Here is a 22,699-nt window from a genome sequence, read left to right as displayed (position 1 = left end):
GGTCCTATCCTTATTTCTCTGCATCCCGACATAGCTGAGGCAAGAAGTTGTGACTGCTCTGTTATTCTTCCAAGTGCAAGTCATGTGCATGTGCATATAAGCATGTTGGCAACAGAGATATCCGACATCTGTGGTGGATGTTGCTGGCAATCAATTAAACAGTGATGGATTTTGTTGAGGCTGTGGCTGCATGATATTGGGCAAATGACTTTTGAGCATTTTATTCCTCTATAATATGAGTATAATACCTAATGAGAGAACTATTGTAAGAAATGAATATATGTGAAAAGCACCCAGCACAGTGCCTGGTACACAGTAGGTGCTGTTAAATTTTCTTCTTTCCTCTCTCTTCCTGCTCTGAAGGTCCAACCCCAAGACTGTAAGTACTGCACAGCAATATCAGATTCTAATACTATAAGAGGCTGACTGTAACCATGGATACTTCTGGACAAGAAGGAAGTAATCAGCCTCAATTCTTCCTGTTAAGGAGATTAATCTTTAAGTCTCTTAAAGAGAGAAAGATAAATGGGGCCGGTGGGGGAGGGGAGCAGGGGAGGTTCTGTACTAAAAGGAAATCAAGACTAATCCTGGTATACATTGCCTGGTATATATTGCCCATGGCTTTAGCTCACAAAGCTGGCATACTGGCATATTGCTTGAGTCCTTCATAGGGCCAGTGCCAATCTAGGGCCCTGACTCAGGTCTAGGAGCAACTCCTACTAAGGCAAGCAAAGAGCTGGGCCAATATCTGGGCTTCTAGATCTCCTAAGAGATCAGCTTCTTTAGGCTTAAACCAGCTGACATTGTAAAACAGGGAGGAACACTCAGTTTTCAAGAGGAATCACAGTCACAATACTCAGACTAAGATCTGCTTTGGCCCTGGACACAGAATCGAACACATTTTGAATTAAAACATTCAAGAGATTCTGTGGAACATTCATCTATCATACTACATTCAGAAGTGGATAAAAAACTTGTAAAATGTGTATAGTTACTAACTTCTCATCGAAGAGAGTACAGATTTTCTTCTCTCTGCAGCTCTCCCTGTAGCTTTTCTGCTTAGTCGACTGTAGAAACCTACCTCTCTTCTTCCACTGTTAATGTGTTAATACTAAACTGCTTCTGTTATCTGTCACTACATCTCCTTTCCCCCATTCACCAAGTACATAATGAATGCCTTACAAATCCAGGTAGATATCCATTCTCAAAGAATTTGAGTGGAAAATGTTAACATGTAAACAAATAACAAAACCTAAGTGTGACTTTATTGAAAACATGACGCTTTCCTCCAGGAAGAACACAGGGTAGAATATGTTAACTCTCAGAGGTGAAATATAACAAAGGATTGCTACAACAGTCCTTTCTTGAAGCTGTGTCTCCTAGGTTTACTCTTTCCTTTCCATTCCTAAAGGAGTCATCATCTGATGACCAATTGATTATAAGTGCCTCCTACTTATCTTGAAATCTCTTTCCCATGCAGAATGGTTTATGTTCACTTGCCAGGTTGCATCATTGCTCATTTCCTATAAGACTATTCCGTTAAAAGATCTGTAACTCCCTGCTCAGCTTTCAAGACCTTCTACATGCTGCTACCTACCACCAACCAATTCAATCCCATCTCCCACAACTTTTCAAAGACCTTCACTATTCCAGCCAGGAATAAAGGCTCTCCCTCAAGTAACATTCTAATTTGCCCTGCTGTGCCTTTTTACTTTTTCCAATATATTGAAATATATCAATTTTCAACATATGCTCTTTGATTGTAGTGACTCTGAGAGGTGAAGGTAGATGCGGGGAGGAAAGAGATAAGGGTCTCCTAAACAGATCTTGAGGTGGGGAAACAGTATGTGCTGAGGCTCTGTATCATTCTCTACTGCAGCAGGTTCTGGGAAAGTCCCATTTGGCAGAGCTTCTGGCCAGGACCTATAGCCATATCACAAACTTCAGGCTTGTGCTCAAGGTACACACACCATTGAGTTACAGTTGCCAGGTGTGGGAATAACTAATTGGTAGTGGCCAAATGAGCTACAAATAAGCTATAACAACCAGGATGAGATGACTAGGTTTGCTGTAAAACTCCCTGCATATACAGACACCAAAAGCCACAATCCTCTTTGATAGTATTATGAAAGCATTGTCAGTTTTTTGAAGGTGTGATAATGATATCAAGGTATTTATTAAAAAAAGCCTCTCTCTCTCTCTCTATATATATATATATATATGTACATACACATAAAATATATATCTATTTTAAATATCCTTATCCTGGAAAGGTCCTTATATTTTAACTATACATGCTGAAATATATTTACAGATGAAATTATATCAAAATATTTACAGATGAAATTATATCAAAATGCCTTGCTTTAAAACAATTTAGGGTAATGGGGGGAGAGAAATGGTGGCATATATAAAACAAAATTGACAATGAGTTGATAATTGTTGAAACTGTGTGATGGATACATGGGAGTTCATTATTTTGTTTACTTTTGCATTTATGTGAAATTTTCCATAGTAAATCATTTTTTAAAAAATCATCCTTTCTAACACAGTTGTGTTCTCTTCTGTCCATCAAGACCTAGGCTCATTTCATATGGCTTCATTTTTATATGGGAGTGAAAAATAAACCCTTCAGTGGCCAAGAGTTAATTTCATTTTTGGAATACAAACAGCCCAGACTGGTCACTGAGAAATAGGTCTTGGATCACCCTCTAAATCTTGGCAACAAGTTACCTTGCTATCTAAAAAGCAAGGTCTCCACATTCCACCATGAGCTTAGGCTGTAATTTCCATGAGGGCAGGGCCATATCTGTTTATTTATCATTGATCCCATGGTTGATCTAGCACAATGCCTGCCTCATAATGAGTGCTTAATAAGTATGTGTAGATGGAATGAAAACATTTTTCAGAGGTCAGAAGGGAGCAGGGCAACTGTGTCCTTGGTAGGGGAAACAGAGCTATAACGATCCTTGGGAAAGCTTTCTAAAAGTCCAAATGATTTGTTTTACCATTGGCTCTACATGGGCCTCTCCACAGGAACTTAGCAAGTGTTGTGGGGGGTGATGGGTAGGACACTGCAAGAAAGATCATACAGGGCAGGGGAACAATCCTCCTTCCTCTTAATATTCCGATATATATTCAAGTCCATCAGCCAAAGGCAGAGCTAGCATTTGAACTCAGGTTCTCAAATTCTTTTCTCCAGATGGTCTGAGATATCTCTTGCTACCGTAGTATCTGTTCACCTAGATAAGTTTCTGCCTTGGATAGCATTGGTGAACTTTCCAAGTTTATCCAGCAGTCATCAACGGAAGCTATCTGCTCCTATTCTTAACCATGCAGTTATTAAATCTTTTCCCACCTGTTCCTTTGAGGACTGTAGCTGCTTTTCTCATAAAAAATCCTTGAGATCAACTGCAAAAGGGGTTTTCTCTGTGAAAACTCAAGTCCAGTAATCTGCCAGACACAATCTCTGGAAACTATTTAAGTCCTACAATTCTGTTCTAAAACAAACAAAAAAAATCAGAAAATGTGCCAAATTTTGTTTCTCTGCACTCATTGAAGTGGGCTTCTTTTCTAAAATTGGGGGGAAACTTGCTCTCCTTTTTCTCTTCTGTGGTTAAGTCTCTAGCCCTTTGCTAAGAGGGCCCATCTACAAGATAACTGCCTTGGAGAAGAACATGTAATGAGACAAATAGCATAAGGGCTGTGGAGCTCGCTCCTGTCAAAGGAGGGAAGAAGAGCCTGGAACTGGGAAGAAAAAGGCATCACGGGTTACTATAAGTGTTACAAAATATTTTGCTGATTTATTATAACAAACACTGCAAAAATATAAGCAGGGGACTCTGTGGTACAGATAAAACAACACTATGTTGATGACATAATTTCATTTCTAAAACAAAAATGAGAACTAACTGTGCTATTGTGCTAATTTTAGAAACTGGTTATCTAAATTATGAAGGTTTAAAACTTAAGGAATTCACAAAGTAGCTTGTTAAGCACTGTAGGTTTGACTCTACCACCCTTTTTCTTACCCATTTTCCATTAGGAAATCCACGACGTATTTTTTCAAGCAGTAGAGGTGGGCATCCACAAGACCCGTGTGGAAACGTATTCTAGGGTGCCTGCAAAAAAAAAAAAAAAAAAGAAAGAAGAGGCTCACAATCAGGTAACGTGGTCTCCATTCTATTATCAGGTAGTAGGCACTGGTAAGTTTATGAGGGTCAGAGGCATGCTGCCTACACCCCTTTCTGGGGAGACCAGGACAGTGGACCCCAGCCCTGACCCTACCACATAAAAGGTCTTTTCCCTAGAAACCCCATGGCATACTTTCTGAGGCTTTCACGATTCTGAAGAAATCTGGTGAGACATCATATCACTGATAATCTACCTTCTTCTATTTGATCATTAACTTTTTTTTGAGACAGTCGTGCTCTGTTGCCTAGGCTGGAGTGCAGTGGCGTGATCTCGGCTCACTGCAAGTTCCATCTCCCAGGCTCAAGCAATTCTTGTGCCTCAGCCTACCGAGCAGCTGAAACTATAGTTGTACACCACCATGCCCAGCTAATTTTTGTATTTTAGTAGAGATGGGGTTTCACCATGTTGGCCAGGCTGGTCTCAAACTCCTGGTATCAAGTGATCCACCCACCTCAGCCTCCCAGAGTGGTGGGATTACAGGTGTGAGCCACCACACCTGGCCACTATTATAAATTCTTACACACAATTCTTGTAACAAACATTTTCCTGCTTCTACCCTAATTATCCTATTTTCCCCAGACCATGCCATGCTTTCTTTTGCCTCCACAATTTGGTATGTATTCTCCATCTTCACAGAAGATGGAGTAAAATTCTATGAATAATCCTAACTTCCTACTCTTATTTATTCCTCAGGACTCACCCCAGGATACACTTCCTCTAGGAATCCTTCACCAACAACAGTGAAGTTTGTGCTCCCACAAAACTTGGTACCTACCTCTATTGGATAACTTAACATACAGTAAAGAAACAGACTATTTACTTGTCTCTCTCTCCCACTAGACTGAAATTCAGTAGAGCAGAGATTTATCTTCACATCCTTAGCACTTAGCATTGTGCCTGACACAGAGTAAATGTCCAATAAATAATTGTTGAATAAACAAATGAATTTCCTTCCTTCCTTCCTCCCTCCCTCCCTCCCTTCCTTTCTTTCTTTCTTCTTTTCCCTCTCTGGCCCAGACTGCAATCTACTCGGCTTGCTGCTGCCCACGCCGCGGACTGCCTGGGACTGCCGGCGCGCGCCACCGCTGCCTGCCTTTTCTCCTTTCGCTGCAGGCACGCGTTCGCCATCTTGGCCACGCTGGTCGCCAGCTCCTCACGCCGAGTGCTCTGCCCGCCTCAGCCTCTCGAGGTACTGGGACTACAGACGGAGTCTCGCTCACCCAGTGCTCGGTGTTGCCCAGGCTGGAGTGCGGTGGCGTGGTCTCGCCTCGCGGCAGCCTCCGCCCCACAACCGCCTGCCTTGGCCTACCAGGGTGCTGGGATTGCAGGCCCTGTCCGGCCGCCGCCCCATCTGGGAGGTGGGGAGCGCCTCTGCCCGGCCGCCCCGTCTGGGAAGTGAGGAGCGCCTCTGCCCGGCCGCCCATCGTCTGGGAAGTGAGGAGCGCCTCTGCCCGGCCACCCCGTCTGGGAAGTGAGGAGCGCCTCTGCCCGGCCGCCCCGTCTGGGAGGTGAGGAGCGCCTCTGCCCGGCCTCCCATCGTCTGGGAGGTGAGGAGCGCCTCTGCCCGGCCACCCACCGTCTGGGAAGAAGTGAGGAGCGCCTCTGCCCGGCCGCCCACCGTCTGGGAAGTGAGGAGCGCCTCTGCCCGGCCGCCCACCGTCTGGGAAGTGAGGAGCGCCTCTGCCCGGCCACCCATCGTCTGGGAAGTGAGGAGCGCCTCTGCCCGGCCGCCCCGTCCGGGAAGAAGTGAGGAGCGCCTCTGCCCGGCCGCCCCGTCCGGGAAGAAGTGAGGAGCGCCTCTGCCCGGCCGCCCCGTCCGGGAAGAAGTGAGGAGCGCCTCTGCCCGGCCGCCCCGTCCGGGAAGAAGTGAGGAGCGCCTCTGCCCGGCCGCCCTGTCCGGGAAGAAGTGAGGAGCGCCTCTGCCCGGCCGCCCCGTCCGGGAAGAAGTGAGGAGCGCCTCTGCCCGGCCGCCCCGTCCGGGAAGAAGTGAGGAGCGCCTCTGCCCGGCCGCCCCGTCCGGGAAGAAGTGAGGAGCGCCTCTGCCCGGCCGCCCCGTCCGGGAAGAAGTGAGGAGCGCCTCTGCCCGGCCGCCCCGTCCGGGAAGAAGTGAGGAGCGCCTCTGCCCGGCCGCCCCGTCCGGGAAGAAGTGAGGAGCGCCTCTGCCCGGCCGCCCCGTCCGGGAAGAAGTGAGGAGCGCCTCTGCCCGGCCGCCCCGTCCGGGAAGAAGTGAGGAGCGCCTCTGCCCGGCCGCCCCGTCCGGGAAGAAGTGAGGAGCGCCTCTGCCCGGCCGCCCCGTCCGGGAAGAAGTGAGGAGCGCCTCTGCCCGGCCGCCCCGTCCGGGAAGAAGTGAGGAGCGCCTCTGCCCGGCCGCCCCGTCCGGGAAGAAGTGAGGAGCGCCTCTGCCCGGCCGCCCCGTCCGGGAAGAAGTGAGGAGCGCCTCTGCCCGGCCGCCCCGTCCGGGAAGAAGTGAGGAGCGCCTCTGCCCGGCCACCCATCGTCTGGGAGGCGAGGAGCGCCTCTGCCCGGCCACCCACCGTCTGGGAGGCGAGGAGCGCCTCTGCCCGGCCACCCACCGTCTGGGAGGCGAGGAGCGCCTCTGCCCGGCCACCCACCGTCTGGGAGGCGAGGAGCGCCTCTGCCCGGCCACCCACCGTCTGGGAGGCGAGGAGCGCCTCTGCCCGGCCACCCACCGTCTGGGAGGCGAGGAGCGCCTCTGCCCGGCCACCCACCGTCTGGGAAGTGAGGAGCGCCTCTGCCCGGCCACCCCGTCTGGGAAGTGAGGAGCGCCTCTGCCCGGCCACCCCGTCTGGGAAGTGAGGAGCGCCTCTGCCCGGCCGCCCCGTCCGGGAAGAAGTGAGGAGCGCCTCTGCCCGGCCACCCATCGTCTGGGAGGTGAGGAGCGCCTCTGCCCGGCCTCCCATCGTCTGGGAGGTGAGGAGCGCCTCTGCCTGGCCGCCCCGTCCGGGAGGAAGTGAGGAGCGCCTCTGCCCGGCCGCCCCGTCCGGGAAGAAGTGAGGAGCGCCTCTGCCCGGCCGCCCCGTCCGGGAAGAAGTGAGGAGCGCCTCTGCCCGGCCGCCCCGTCTGGTAAGTGAGGAGCGCCTCTGCCCGGCCGCCCCGTCCGGGAAGAAATGAGGAGCGCCTCTGCCCGGCCGCCCCATCTAGGAGGTGAGGAGCGCCTCTGCCCGGCCGTCCATCGTCTGGGAAGTGAGGAGCGCCTCTGCCCGGCCACCCACCGTCTGGGAAGTGAGGAGCACCTCTGCCCGGCCGCCCCGTCTGGGAAGTGAGGAGTGCCTCTGCCCGGCCACCCATCGTCTGGGAAGTGAGGAGCGCCTCTGCCCGGCCACCCATCGTCTGGGAGGTGAGGAGCGCCTCTGCCCGGCCGCCCCGTCTGGGAAGAAGTGAGGAGCGCCTCTGCCCGGCCGCCCCGTCCGGGAAGAAGTGAGGAGCGCCTCTGCCCGGCCACCCATCGTCTGGGAGGTGAGGAGCGCCTCTGCCCAGCCACCCATCGTCTGGGAGGTGAGGAGCGCCTCTGCCCGGCCACCCATCGTCTGGGAAGTGAGGAGCGCCTCTGCCCGGCCGCCCCATCTGGGAAGTGAGGAGTGCCTCTGCCCGGCCACCCATTGTATGGGAGGTGAGGAGCACCTCTGCCCGGCCACCCATCGTCTGGGAAGTGAGGAGCGCCTCTGCCCGGCCACCCATCGTCTGGGAAGTGAGGAGCGCCTCTGCCCGGCCACCTATCGTCTGGGAAGAAGTGAGGAGCGTCTCTGCCTGGCCGCCCCGTCTGGGAAGTGAGGAGCTCCTCTGCCCGGCTGCCCTGTGTCTAGGTAGAAGTGAGGAGCTCCTCTGCCTGGCCGCTCCATCTGGGAGGTCTACCACGGAGGCCAGAAGCAATGTGGGGGCTGGACGTGGTGGCTCACGCCTGTGGTCCCGGCACTCTGGGGGGTGAGGCGGGTTGATCACTTCGGGCTAGGAGTTCGAGACCAGTCTGGCCAACTTGGCGAAACATGAAGAATACAACAGACAAACCAACCAACCAACTCAGTGACAACAAAACAGGTCTACCCTGGAGTCATACTCTAATTTTTTCTATTTTCTTCCCTTTCTGATCCTTTATCCCACTTTCTTTTTCTTCCTCTTCCTTCTCCCTCTTCTTTGTCAAATAGAGGATTGAGTTATTATCACTGAAAAAAAAAAAACAAAAACAAAACAAACAAACAAAAAAAAAAACAAATGAATAAATGAGGTCAAATTACGGCATCTGCTTAGGTGTAAAAAATGCCATGCTTATAATGTCTGAGGTCATTTTATTTAATAAAAATAAACACCCAGGGAAGGGGAGTATGGTAAAAAAAAAAAAAAAAAGAAGATTCCAGTCATAGATGCCTGGTTGTCTTCTGTATTGCTTGGCTTTGACTGCCTTGTAGGTTTTTATTTTTACTTTTAGAGACAGGGTCTTGCTCTGGCTGGAGATAGCCACTTGCCTAGGCTGGAGTGCAGTGGTGCAATCATTGCTCACTGTAGCCTCTATCTCCTGGGCTCAAGTGATCCTCCTGCCTCAGCCTCCTGTAGCTGGGACTGCAGGCATGCACCACTACATCTGGCTAATTTTTTTTATTTTTAGTAGAGACAAGGTCTTGCTATGTTGCCCAGACTGGTCTTGAACTCCTGAGCTCAAGCAATCCCCCTACCTTGGCTTCCCAAAGTGCTGGGATTACAGGCATGAGTCACCACACCTGGCTGCCTTATAGTTTTAAGGAAAATTATTATCATGGGATCTAGATACCCCAGAAGCAATTTATCGAATAAGTTATGGTGTACCATGAGGGGCTTCTATTCTTTTGGGAAAAGTGCAATAGAAGAGTCAGAGACTCGGGAATCCCACACCCATACCATACACAAGCTAATTAATGTATACAGTGAGGATGAAGAAGAAAGTAAAAGGTACTTTCCCGGTTTAACTTTCTGAAATTCTCAAGTTCTAAGAAATTCCTCAAGTCCTAAGAAATTCCTCAAGTCATAGATTGTAGCAAATGTGAGTGTGACTGTAGCAAATGTGATTTGTGGTATCAGTGTTTCATTTGAACTCCACATCTTAATATTCTCTCTTTTGATCTAACCAATTTGTAGAGCTGCAATCTCCTGTTCACTCCCTTGGTTTATAAATTCCTTTCATCATTCATATACTCCATATTATTTAATCTTCACAACTACCTTCTGAGGTAGATGTATTACTCTGATTTTTATAGTTGAGTCAACTTGTACTGATCCAGCCAGCATACAAATAACTTAAAAGTCTGAATAAGTATCTTCTAAACTGTTATCAATCCCTAGTATATATGGCATAAAATCTATATAGTATTTTATAAATGCTTTTTCAGTTTAAAAAAAACTCTCATTCTACCATTTTTTAAAAGACAAAATGTTCCAAAAATGTAATTGATATACTTGAGGATAGAGATGTAACTAGCTACCAAGCTGGAATATGATGCAGGAACAGAAATGGGTGATTTGGAGATTTTTTTTTTCCTTTCAGATTAAATGTATAGTGAATATAAATCTTGGGACTGGGACATTAATGACATCTAAGTTGCCAAAAAGGAGGTTGCCTTATTTCATTTTATTATTTTAGAATGATATTAGAAATAAAGATTGAGATTTTAAAACAAAACAAACAAAACCAAAAACCTCAAAGAGGTACCAATGAAATGTGAATAACTGGCTTATGGCCCTGGGCCAGGATGATGTTTTGAGTCTACATATAACACAGAAAGAAATCAATAAATGGAAATGAATAAGACATTTATAAATAGTTGTAATTTTATGGTTTTTTTTTTTTTTTTTTTTTGAGACGGAGTCTCGCTCTGTTGCCCAGATGGAGTGCAGTGGCGCTATCTCGGCTCACTGAAAGCTCTGCCTCCTGGGTTCACGCCATTCTCCTGCCTCAGCCTCCCGAGTAGCTGGGACTACAGGCGCCCACCATCGCACTTGGCTAATTTTTGTTTTTTTTTTTTTTTTCAGTAGAGACGGGGTTTCACCATGTTAGCCAGGATGGTCTCGATCTCCTGACCTCGTGATCCACCTGCCTCAGCCTCCCAAAGTGCTGGGATTACAGGCGTGAGCCTCCGCGCCCGGCCAATTTTATGTTTTAAAAAAAAAAAAACATGGCCGGGTGTGGTGGCTCACGCCTGTAATCCCAACACATCGGGAGCCTGAGGCAGCAGGATCACTTGAGCTCAGGAGTTCAAGGCCAGCCTGGGCAACATGGTGAAACCCAACCTGTATAAAAAATATAAATAGCCGGGTGTGGTGGCATGGCGTGCACCTATAGTCCCAGCAACTAAGCAGGCTGAGGCAAGAAGATTGCTTGAGCCTGGGAGATTGAAGCTGCAGTGAGCCATGATCACGCCACTGCACTCCAGCGTGGAGGACAACAAAGACTCTGTTTCAAAACAAAACAAAAAACCATCATTTGCCAACCACAGAAAAAGTCCATTGCAAATCACTTGAACCCGGAGCCAGAGATTGCAGTGAGACAAGATCGTGCCACTGCACTGCAGCCTGGTGACAGGGCAAGAACCCATCTTAAAAAAAAAAGTCCATCGCAATTTTAAAAAGTCTATTGCAATAAAAAATTTATCAGAATCCTTTCAATGAAGAAATAAAAATGAGAAATTATATAAAAATTTAACCTTCAAAGTCTGTAAGATCTCTGAAGAGCCACACATTTTTTCTTTTCTTCATCTAACTTTTTTAATTAAAAAATGATTTTTATTTATTTTTAACTTTTTCTTTTTGAGATGGAGTCTCATCCCACGCACAGGCTGGAGTGCAGTGGCGTGATCTCAGCTCACTGCAACCTCCGCCTCCCAGGTTCAAGTGATTCTCCTGCCTCAGCCTCCCGAGTAGCTGAGATTACAGGTGCCTGCCACCACACCCAGCTAATGTGTTTTTGTATTTTTAGTAGAGACAGGGTTTCACCATGTTGGCCAGGCTGGTCTCAAACTCCTGACCTCAAGTGATCTGCCTGCCTCGGCCTCCCAAAGTGCTGGGATTACAGCCGCGTGCCACCATGGCTGGCTAATTTTTTATTTATTTTTATTTTTTTTATTTTTAGTAGAGATGGGGTTTTGCCATGTTGGCCAGGCTGGTCTCGAACTCCTGACCCCAGGTGATTGACCGCCTGGGCTTCCCAAAGTGCTGGGATGACAGGCATGAGCCACTGCACCTGGCCGAATTCAGAATTTCTGCTGTCAATTTCACCTTATCCAAAATTGTCTCCAAATTCTTTAATCCGCCTCCTCTCTGGAATATCTATTTGACTGCCAAGGATCCTTCAGCTTCTAACACACTTCCAGTGTGACTATGGGTGAAGTGAAGTAGGTGTAGGTCAGTGGGCCCCATTTTGCTCTAGAGAGGCAACTGCCTATCTTATTCTCCACTTTCCTCCACCCCTCTCATTTTAGCCTTGAGACTTTTTTTTGTCCATTCTTTTATCCTGCCTCTCTGGACTCCAGTCTCCGTTTTCCAGGAATCCTTCCTTTTCCACATACTGGAATCCTGGGCTCTAGTCTCTGTTTTCCAGGAATCCTTCCTTTTCCACATACTGAAACATCATACTGAAGCAGATGACTCCTAGAATACTACTGGAAAGATGGTATAGATTATGTACTCGTGATTTTATTATCTTCATTTGTTCAAAAGTTACCCTTTCTAGCCAGGTGCCTTGGCATGCACCTACAGTCCCAGTGACTCGGCAGGCTGGGGGTGGGAAGATCACTTTAGCCTAGGAGTTTGAGGCCAGCCAACACAGTGAGACCTTGTCTTAAAAAAAAAAAAAAAAAGTAGGCCAGGCATGGTAGCTCACACCTGTAATCTCAGCACTTTGGGAGGCCAAGGCAGGAGGAATGCTTGGGCTCAGGAGTTCAAGACCACCTGGGCAACATAGAAACAACCTGTCTCTACTGAAAATTTAAAAATTAGCTGGGTGTGGTAGTGCACACTTGTGGCTCCAACTACGTGGGAGGCTGAGGCAGGAGGATCAGTTGAGCCTGGGAGGTCGAGGCTGCAGTGGGCCATGATTGTGCCACTACACTCCAGTCTAGGCACCAGAGGGAGATCCTGTCTCAAAGAAAACAAAGAAGTACATAATGCAGTACTATAATGCAGGGCAATGAGGAAGATGAAATTACTTCTGAAAAATGATTTTTGGAATTAAACACACCTATGAATCTACCACTGCAGACTGGGTGTGATGGCTCATGCCTGTAAACCCAGCACTTTGGGAGGGCGAGGTAGGCAGATCACTTGAGGTCAGGAGTTTGAGACCAGCCTGGCCCACATGGTGAAACCCCGTCTCTACTAAAAATACAAAAAATAGCCGGGTGTGGTGGTACGTGCTTGTAGTCCCAGCTACTCGGGAGGCTGAGGTGGGAGGACTACTTGAACTCAGGAGGTGGAGGTTGCAGTGAGTTGAGATCTTGCCACTATACTCCAGCCTGGGCAACAAGCAAGATTGTCTCAAAAAAAAAAGGCTGGATGCAGTGGCTCACACCTGTAATCCCAGCACTTTGGGAGGCTGAGGCGGGTGGATCACCTGAGGTCGGGAGGTCGAGACCAGCCTGGCCAACATGGTGATACCCCATGTCTCCTGAAAATACAAAAATTAGCCAGGTGTGGTGGCGCATGCCTTTAATCCCAGCTACTCGGGAGGCTGAAGCAGGAGAATCGCTTGAACCCGGGAGGCAGAGGTTGCAGTGAGCCAAGATCACACCACTGCACTCCAGCCTGGGTGACAGAGTGAGACTCTGTCTCAAAAAAGAGGAATGATACAATATTTATTCTTTTGTGACTGGCTTATTTCATTTAGCATAAAGTTGTCAAGGTTTATCTACGTTGCAACATGTGTCAAAATTTCCTTCCTTTTTAAGGCTGAATACATTCCCTTGTAGGTATATACCACATTTTGTTTATCCATTCATCTGTTGATGAACATGTGGGTTTCTTCCACCTTTTGGCCATTGTGAGTAATGCTATGAACATGGGTGTACAAATATTTATTAAAGTCTCTGCTTTTATACATACATTTCTTAAAAAAAATTATTTTAAGGAAAGAAAATTTCAAATATACATAAAATCCAGGATAAATTCTCATATATCCATCAATCAGGTTGAATAATTATCAACATTTTGCCAATCTTTTTTATTTTTGCTATAGTACTTATTATGAGTTGAATTGTGTTCTCACAAAAGATATTGAAGTTGTAACCCTCCAGTACCTGTAAATGTGATCATATTTGGAAATGGAATCTTTGCAGATGACAAGTTAAGATGAAGTCTTTTTTTTTTGGGGTGGGGGCATTAATCCAATACAGGTAGTGTCCTTATAAAAAGGGAAATTTGGACACAGAGACAGACATGTAGAGGGAAGATGAGGTAGCGATATGGGGATAATGTCATCTATAAGCCAAAGATGCCTGAGGCTACTAGACGATAGGAGAGAGGCATGAACAGATTCTTCCTTACCACCCTCAGAAGGAACCACCTGCTGACACCTTGGATTTTGGACTTCTACCCTCCAGAACTGTAAGACAATAAATTTCTGCTGTCCTAAGTCACCCAGTGTATGTACTTTGTTATGGCAATCCTAGCCAACTAACAGTATTTTAAAGCAAATGCCAGATATTGTGTCATTTTACCTATAAATATTTCAGTATGTGTAGTATATATTTCTAATTGCTAAGAACTTTACAATGTAATTTTGATGTCATTATCAATGATTTAATAATGTCATCTAGTATCCTATCTGTATTGATTTGTCTTTTTCCATCTGGTTTATCTGATTTAAGATGCATTAAAGTTCTCACATTACATTTGCTTATTTTATTTTATTTTTTTGAGATGGAGTCTTCCTCTGTGACCCAGGCTAGAGTGCAGTGGCATGATCTCGGCTCGCTGCAACCTCTGCCTCTCAGGTTCAAGTGATTCTCCTACCTCAGCCTCCAGAGTAGCTGGGGTTACAGGCACATACACTACACCTAGCTAATTTTTTATTTTTGGTAGAGATGGGGTTTTACCATACTGGCCAGGCTGGTCTCCAACTCCTGGCCTCAAGTGATCCGCCTGCTTCAGCCTCCCAAAGTGCTGGGATTATAGGCGTGAGCCACCGTGCCTGGCTACATTTGCTTATTTCATTTTTTAAAATTCTGGCTGGGTAAGGTGGCGCATGCCTGTAGTTCCAGCTATGGGGGAAGCTAGTCTGGGCATCTCTCTCTCTCTCTCTCTCTCTCTCTCTGAGTGCATGTGTGTGGGAGATAGGGTCTTGCTCTGTTGCCCAGACTGGAGTGGAGTGGGGCAATCACAGCTCAGTGTAGCCTTGAACTCCTCGGCTCAAGCTATTCTCTTGCCTCAACCTTCTGAGTAGCTAGGACTACAGGCATGTGTCACCATGCCCAGTTAACTTTTCAAATTATTTGTAGACAGGGTCTCACTATGTTGTCCAGGCTGGTCTTGAACTCCTGGGCTCAAGGGATCCTCCTGTCTTGGCCTCCCAAAATGCTAGGATGGCAGGCATGGGCCACCATGCCTGGCCGAGACCTTGACTCTTAAAAAAAAAAAAAAATTCCCCTTTCTTATTCCCCTACGAAGCCATTAATCTGTTAGATTGGGTCACCTGTCTTATAGAACACCCATGTTCTGAATTTGGCTGATTGCTTTATTTTAGTGTCTTTTAGTTTTATTTATTTATTTAGAGATGGGATCTCACTCTGTCACCCAGGCTAGAATGCAGTGGCACTATCTTAGCTCACTGTAGCTTCCAACACTTCAGTTCAAGCAATCCCCCTACCTCAGCCTCCCAAGTAGCTAGGATCACAGGTGCAAGCTGCCACACCTGGCTAATTTTGTATTTGTGTATGGGGCTTCACCATGTTGCCCAGGCTAATCTTGAACTCCCAGCCTCAAGTGATACTCCTACCTTGCCCTCTAAAAGTGCTGGGATTACAGGCATGAGCCACTGCACTCAGCCTATGTCTTAAACAAAACAAAACAAAACAAACAGCTTTATGGAAGTATAATTTACATACCGTAAAATTCACCTGTTTTAGACATACAGTTTAATGATTTTTAGAAAATGTACAGAGCTCTAAAACTATCACCACAATCCAGTTACAGAACATTTATTTTACTCAAATAAGATCTCACATGACTGTTTATAATCAAACATTCCCCTTTCCACCTCATTAAAGAGCTTCTGCACAGCAAAAGAAACTAGCAACAGAGTAAACAGACAACCTACAGAACGGGAGGAAATATTCTCAAACTATGCAACTGACAAAGGTGTAATATCAAGCATCTATAAAGAACTTAAATCAACAAGCAAAAAACAACCCCATTAAAAAGTGGGCAAAGGACATGAACAGACACTTCTCAAAAGAAGACATACAGGCAGACAATAAACACGTGAAAAAATGCTCAACATCACTAATCATCAGAGAAATACAAATCAAAGCCACAATGAGATACCACCTCATGCCAGTCAGAATGGCCACTATTAAAAAGTCAAACAACAACAACAACAACAGATGCTGGTGAGACTGTGGAGAAAAAGAAATGTTTATATACTGTTTGGTGGGAATGTAAACTAGTTCAGCTACTGTGGAAAGCAGTTTGGAGATATTTCAAAGAACTAAAAATAGAACTACCACTCAATCCAGCAATCCATTACTGGGTATATATCCAAAGGAAAAGAAATTGTTCTACCAAAAAGACAAGTGCGCTTGCATGTTCATCGCAGTACTAGTCACAATGGCAAAGACATGGATTCAACCTAGGTGCCCATCAACAGTGGACTGGATAAAGAAAATGTGCAATATATATCATGAAGTACTATGCAGCTATAAAAAAGAACAAAATCATGTCCTTTGCAGCAACATGGATGCAGCTGGAGGCCATTATCCTAAGCAAAGTAATGTAGAAACAGAAAACCAGATATCACATGGTCTCACTTGTAAGTGGGAGCTAAACACTGGATACACATGGACATTAAGATGGGAACAATAGTCTGGGCACAGTGGCTCACACCTGTAACCCCAGCACTTTGGGAGGCCGAGGTGGGTAGATCAGTTGAGGTTAGGAGTTTGAGATCAGCCTGGCCAACGCGGTGAAACCCCGTCTCTACTAAAAATACAAAAATTAGCCAGGTGTGGTGGCAGATACTGTAATCCCAGCTACTCAGGAGGCTGAGGCAGGAGAATTGCTTGCACCTGGGAGGTAGAGGTTGCAGTTAGCTGATATCATGCCACTGCACTCCAGCTTGGGCAACAGAGCGAGAATCATCTTAAAAAAAAAAAAAAAAAAAAGAACAATAGACAACAAGGATACATAACCGGGGGAGGGAGGAGAGCAAGAGTTGAAAAAATACCTGCTTTGTTCTATGCTCACTACCTGGGTGATGGGTTCAATCACACCCAAATCTCACTATCACACAATATACCATGTAACATACTTGCACATCCAAATAACAGCTAAAATAATAATAATAAAAAAACCAATCCCCTTTCTTATCACATCTCAGGCAATCACTAATCTGCCTCCTGTCTCTATAGATTTATAGATTTGCTTTTTCTGTCACTTAAAAAAAAACTGTAGCCATTCTAATGGGTGTGAAGTGGTATCAAGGTTTTGGTTTTGCATTTCCCTATGACATGATGTTGAGGATCTTTTCATGTTCTTGTTAGCCATTTGTGTATCTTCTTTGGTGAAATGTTCATTCGAGTCTTTTGCCTATTTTGAAATTAGGTTGTTAGTGATTTTTTTGAGTTGGAAGAGTTCTTATCTTTTCATTTCCTTATTTTCTTTCTTTTCTCAGAGACAGGGTTTCGCTCCATCACCCAGGCATGATCAAAACTGCAGCCTAGAACTCCCGGGCTCAAGTGATCCTAATGCCTCAGTTTCCCAAAGAGGTGGGACTACAGGCTCGTGCCATGCCTGGCTAATTAAAAAAAAAATTTTTTTTTTTTTTTTTGAGACAGAGTTTTGCTCTTGTTGCCCAGGCTGGAGTGCAATGGCACGATCTTGGCTCACTGCAACCCCCGCCTCCCAGGTTTAAGCAATTCTCCTGTCTCAGCCTCCCGAGGAGCTGCGATTACAGGCATCCACCACCATGCCCAACTAATTTTTGTATTTTCAGTAGAGATGGGGTTTCACCATGTTGGCCAGGCTGGTCTCAAACTCCTGACCTCAGGTGATCCACCCGCCTCGGCCTCCCAAAGTGCTGGGATTACAGGCATGAGCCACTGTGCCCGGTCCCTTTAAGATTTTTTATAGAGATAGGGTCTCACTTTGTTGCCCAGGCTCTTCTCAAACTCCCGGCCCCAAGCGATCCTCCTGCCTCAGACTCCCAAAGTGCTGGGATTACAGGCATGAGCCACTGGGCCTGGCTTTTTTTTTTTTTTTCTTGAGACAGCGTCTCACTCTGTCATCCAGGCTGGAGTGCTGTGGTGTGATCACAACTCACTGCCCCCTCAACCTCCCTGGGCTCAGGTGATCTTCCCTCCTCAGCCTCCTGAGTAGCTGGGACTATAGGCACGCGACACCACATCTGGCTAATTTTTGCATTTTCTTTGTAGAGACGGGTTTTGCCATGTTCCTCAGGCTGGTCTTGAACTCCTGGTTCAAGCAATCCACCTGGTTTGGCCTCCCAAAATGCTGGGATTACCTGCATGAGCCACTGCACCTGGCCTTCATTTTCTTAATAGTATCTTTGGGGTTCAAAATCTTTAATTTTTAAGAAATAAAATTTATACAACTCTTACAGTTTTAGCTCTCATGTTAAGTCTGTAATCCATTTTCTTTTTTCTGTATGGAGTGAGGTAAGGTTCTAAATCAATCTTTCTGCAAGTAAGGATCAAACTGTTGTAGCACAATTTGTGTAAAAATCTATCCTTTTCCTGTTGAGCTGCCTGGACATCTCAGGTGAAAATCAATTGACCATAAACCTAAGGGTTTATTTTTGGACTCTTAGTTCTGTTCCACAGATCTGTCTGTCCTTATGCCAGTACCATACTTGTCTTGACTACCATAGCTTTATAGTAAGTTTTGAGCCTGGGAAGCATAATTTCTTCAACTTTTTTGTTGTTTTTCAACGATGTTCTGGATATTCTGTGTTCTTTGTATTTCCATATAACTTTTAAGATCAGCTTGTCAATTTCAGCAAAAAAACCCAATTGAGATTCTAACAGGGTTTGTGATAATCCTATAGATCTGTGAGAGCTGCCCTCTTAGACCACTTGGGCCCAGGAAGTCGAGGCTGCAGTGAGCTATGATTGCACTACTGCACCCCAGCACCTGGGTGACTAAGCAAGACCCTGTCTCAAAATAATTTAAAAAAGAAAGAAAGAAAGAAAGAAATGTTCCCAGTCGGGCACAGTGGCTCATGCATGTAATCCCAAACACTTTGGGAAGCCAATGTGGGAGGACTGCTCAAGTTTAGGAGTTCAAGACCAGTCTGGGCAATATAAGGAGACCTTGTCTCCACAAAAAATAAAGAAATAAAAATGAGCCAGGTGTTTTGGCACGTGCCTGCGGTCCCGGCTACTTGGGCGTCTCAGGTGGGAGGACTGTTTGAGCTCAGGAGCTCGAGGCTGCTGTGAGCCATGAAGGCACCACTGCACTCCAGCCTGGGCAACAGAAAAGAGACCCTCTTTTAAAAAAATAAAAATAAAATAGATAAGCTCCCAAAGAAGCAGCTGCCTGCTTTGGGCAGATTACTTTTAAATTTCGAGGAGTTCAAGAACCAAGCTGTACCCGTATTTCAATATTTATTTACCCAAGTTTGTTCCAAATATTAACAACACATACTGTATGTCAGGGACAAAGCTTTAGGATTTCTAGGGAAGCTGTAAGAAAGACTAACACACAGCTACTGGTCTATGAGATTATGCAGGACTGCATACTTCGAACTTTTCTGAGATTTGCTTTAAAGAAAACTGAACACAAAGATATATGTACCATGAACATTGTACAAAACATCTGTGAACCATAGAGCTAGGGAATAAAAAAAGCAGTTCAGAAAGGCAGCCTTGAAAGAAGGAAATATGTCCATGAAAGACAAAATTAGTACTTTAAATGTCCAAAGCTCTTAGTGACTCTAAAAAAAGGTCTTTAGTTAACAACAAAATCTTTAATTTTCCCCCCAAAAGATCTCCAGGGATTTTCAGATCCTCATTCCCTTCAAATCTACAAAGGTCCCCAGGCTCAGGGCAATGCCAAATGTTCTTGAGGTCTGCTCCCTTCTTCCCCGTTCCCAGCATCATCATGTGTGTGGGGGGAACTGAGTTGTTTTTGTCCTGCTCACTGCATAAGTACAGCAGAAGCCAACTGGGAGTTCTATTCCCCAATATGCTCATTGTACAATGCTTAGTTTCTTGAAGGGTGGGTAGAAAAGAGCTGACAGGCAAAGAAGCAGTTTATAGTAGCTGCATGTTTAAAAACTGAAATTCATCTAGACACCCTGTGTGAACACATTGAGATTTTCAGCATTGCTGTGAATGAGACTGTAAGAATTTCTAGCCTAGTGGGAGAACTGGTGTGCATGTTGATATAGTCCACAGTGACTCAGTGAGGAAGGAAAGCCATCATTAATTTAAACTGAGCATGTTGGCTAGGTGTGGTAGCTCATGCCATAATCCCAGCACTTTGGGAGGCCGAGGTGGATGGATCACCTGAGGTCAGGAGTTCGAGACCAGCCTGGCCAACATGGCAAAACCCCGTCTCTACTAAAACTACAAAAAAATTAGCCAGGTGTGGTGGTACGCACCTGTAATCTCAGCTACTCAGGAGGCTGAGGCAGGAGAATCGCTTGAACCTGGGAGGTGGAGGTTGCAGTGAGCTGAGATCATGCCACTGCACTCCAGCCTGGGAGACAGGGCAGACTCCATCTCAAAAAAACAAAACAAACAAACAAAAAAACCCAAAAAATGAGTGGTCCCGCCAGCTTACATGGCTGCACAGAATGACTTTTTCCAAACCAAGCTAAGTTCAAAGTTTGGGGACCAGAGAATGGTATTGGGTGAGAACAGAATGAAGAAAACCCAGTTGCACAAAAAAAAGTCAAATACAAGAGAAACTTAATTTCATCACAGGCTTCTCTTTGCATAAATATGAATGTTAACAGAGAAGGAAGTGTCATGGACGGCTTCTGAATTCAGATGCCAGTGGAACTGGAGCTTGAAACAATTACTCATAAAACCAGAGATAACAATTGGGATGAAGATAAAAGCCTCCTACAGTAACTTAACTATCTTGTAGTGTTCAATGCAGCAACATAAACAACTCCTCTATTTGAAGACCTTCAGATAATCACCTTCTACTTTATTTGGCAATCTTTTTTTTTTTTGAGACGGAGTCTCATTCTGTTGCCCAGGCTGGAGTGCAGTGGCACGATCTCGGTTCACTACAAGCTCTGCCTCCTGGGTTCATGCCATTCTCCTGCCTCAGCCTCCTGAGTAGCTGGGACTACAGGCGCCTGCCACCATGCCTCGCTAATTTTTTCTATTTTTAGTAGAGACGGGGTTTCACCGTGTTAGCCAGGATGGTCTCGATCTCCTGACCTTGTGATCTGCCCACCTCGGCCTCCCAAAGTGCTGGGATTACAGGCATGAGCCACCGTGCCCAGCCAGATTTGGCAATCTTAAACATGTTCCAATAAAGAAGCATCTTCTCTCCCACTAAAAGAATCAGAGCTAATTCACTACTCCCTAATCACTGCTATTTAGAAGAAACTAGAGACCAAGATATGCTTGAAATAATCAAGTTTGCTCAGAACTAGGGAAAAGGGAATGACCTATGGCTACTACTTACTAGCTACCTATAATTTTAACAAGAGATGCTGGGGCAAGCACCTGTGGTGTGGCTATCTGGTATTTGCTATATAGGAAGGCACTAGCCATACCATCCCAATGCCTGATCTTGGTTGCACTGTAAGTGGTAGGAATAACAGATTCTTGATTGTTAGGAGTGCATATGGAGTTATCAAACTGGAGGTCTGCCTGTTCAGCAGGGTAGGCTATGACACCATAGCCCTGAGGCGCTCAGGCCTTCTCCAAAAAAAGCAGTTGTGTTGAGGTGAAAACCCTGGACTCAAAGCAGCAGAGACTGCCAACAGTGGAAGGATTTTTAAGAGTTCCAAGTGCTGCTCCAGGTCCAGTTTTTAGGTGACCTTGTGGGTTTGTTCTTGTTCTTGTCCACATCCAGCTTTCCTTTCTGACCATGGTCCGGCTGACTGATAGTGATTTCAGGCTCAACACTAGACACAGAAACAACAGCATACATACACCACTCTAGGAGCTTCCATAACTGTATAAGAAATCCTTTATTCTCTATGACTCACAGCATTTCTGTTTCTTTGATATAAAAATTGCTACTAGAAGTGGTCCTGGAAAAAAAACACCAGAATCTTAAAGATGGGTTTGCTGAACTTGTTCTGTGTTATTTGGAATTGGTTCTCTGATCTGATTAGATTTAAAGGTCTATCAACTAATTGGATGAGGCCCACCCAGATTAGCCAAGATAATCTCTCTTACTTAAAATCAATGGATTGTTGATATTAATTACATACAAAAATACCTTCATAACACCACCTAGATTAGTGTTTGATGGAATAAATGGGTACTACAGACTAGCAAAATTGATACATAAAACTAACCATCACACAGACTAATGAGAGCCACATGTCTAATAAGTAACACAGGAATTAGCAAAGCCTTCCTAGGCAGAATCACACTGCTGTTCACCCTCACCCATCTCAACTCAGCATGCCAGAATCTGCTGAGATCTAGAAGCATCTCACTCCCCAAGAGGTGCTCAAGAAAGCATTCTGCACAGCACCACTGACAAGAAGCTTCTACTCAAAGATAAGCCCAAGAGTGTTATGTCTTTTAAGCTATCCTTCTAAGCCGCCTGGCCCATACAACACTGGGTGAAAACTGACACATTAATTTGCACTCCACTCCAGTCTCACTGGTCTAGCTAATATGACATTTCAGCAGGTCATGCCCATCATGAGGTACAGTCTATTTTCTCATCTCATGAATCTAGGCTGGCCTTGTGACAGCCTTGACCAGAATTCTCCCAAGTACACAAGCAATATTCCTACTGTCTTCAGGCCTGGTTCCAAGCTGGTTGTGTAGGAGATGGTCATGGCAAAGGTTCGTGAAGGATCACTCAGGAATTCATGCCTCAAAGCTTTCTTTCAGCTTCTGCATGGCTAGAGTTATACTAAATTAGACAGAGTTTCACTCTTGTTGCCCAGGCTGGAGTGCAGTGGCACGATCTCGACTCACTTCAACCTCCGCCTCTCAGGTTCAAGCGATTCTCCTGCCTCAGCCTCCCGAGTAGCTGGGATTACAGGCATGCGCCACCACACCCGGCTCATTTTTTGTATTTAGTAGAGACAGGGTTTCATTATGTTGGTCTGGCTGGTCTTGAACTCCTGACCTCAGGTGATCCG

The 22,699-nt window shown here is 45.8% G+C and overlaps 1 protein-coding gene across 1 annotated transcript in view; it reads right to left on the bottom strand.

Moving 5' to 3' along the window:
• The window catches only part of EIF2B3 (eukaryotic translation initiation factor 2B subunit gamma), a 137,316-nt gene that overhangs the window by 40,633 nt on the left and 73,984 nt on the right, over nucleotides 1–22,699 (bottom strand). Inside the window, exon 6 of the mRNA XM_055254581.2 lies at nucleotides 4,032–4,121. Within this exon, the coding sequence (XP_055110556.1) occupies nucleotides 4,032–4,121 (90 nt within the window). The remainder of the gene's footprint in view (nucleotides 1–4,031; nucleotides 4,122–22,699) is intronic.

Source organism: Symphalangus syndactylus, chromosome 12, assembly GCF_028878055.3.
Source record: "Symphalangus syndactylus isolate Jambi chromosome 12, NHGRI_mSymSyn1-v2.1_pri, whole genome shotgun sequence".
Classification (NCBI taxonomy): domain Eukaryota; kingdom Metazoa; phylum Chordata; class Mammalia; order Primates; family Hylobatidae; genus Symphalangus; species Symphalangus syndactylus.
Note: the sequence above shows the minus strand (reverse complement) of the source record. Positions and strands in the feature narration are given on the sequence as shown.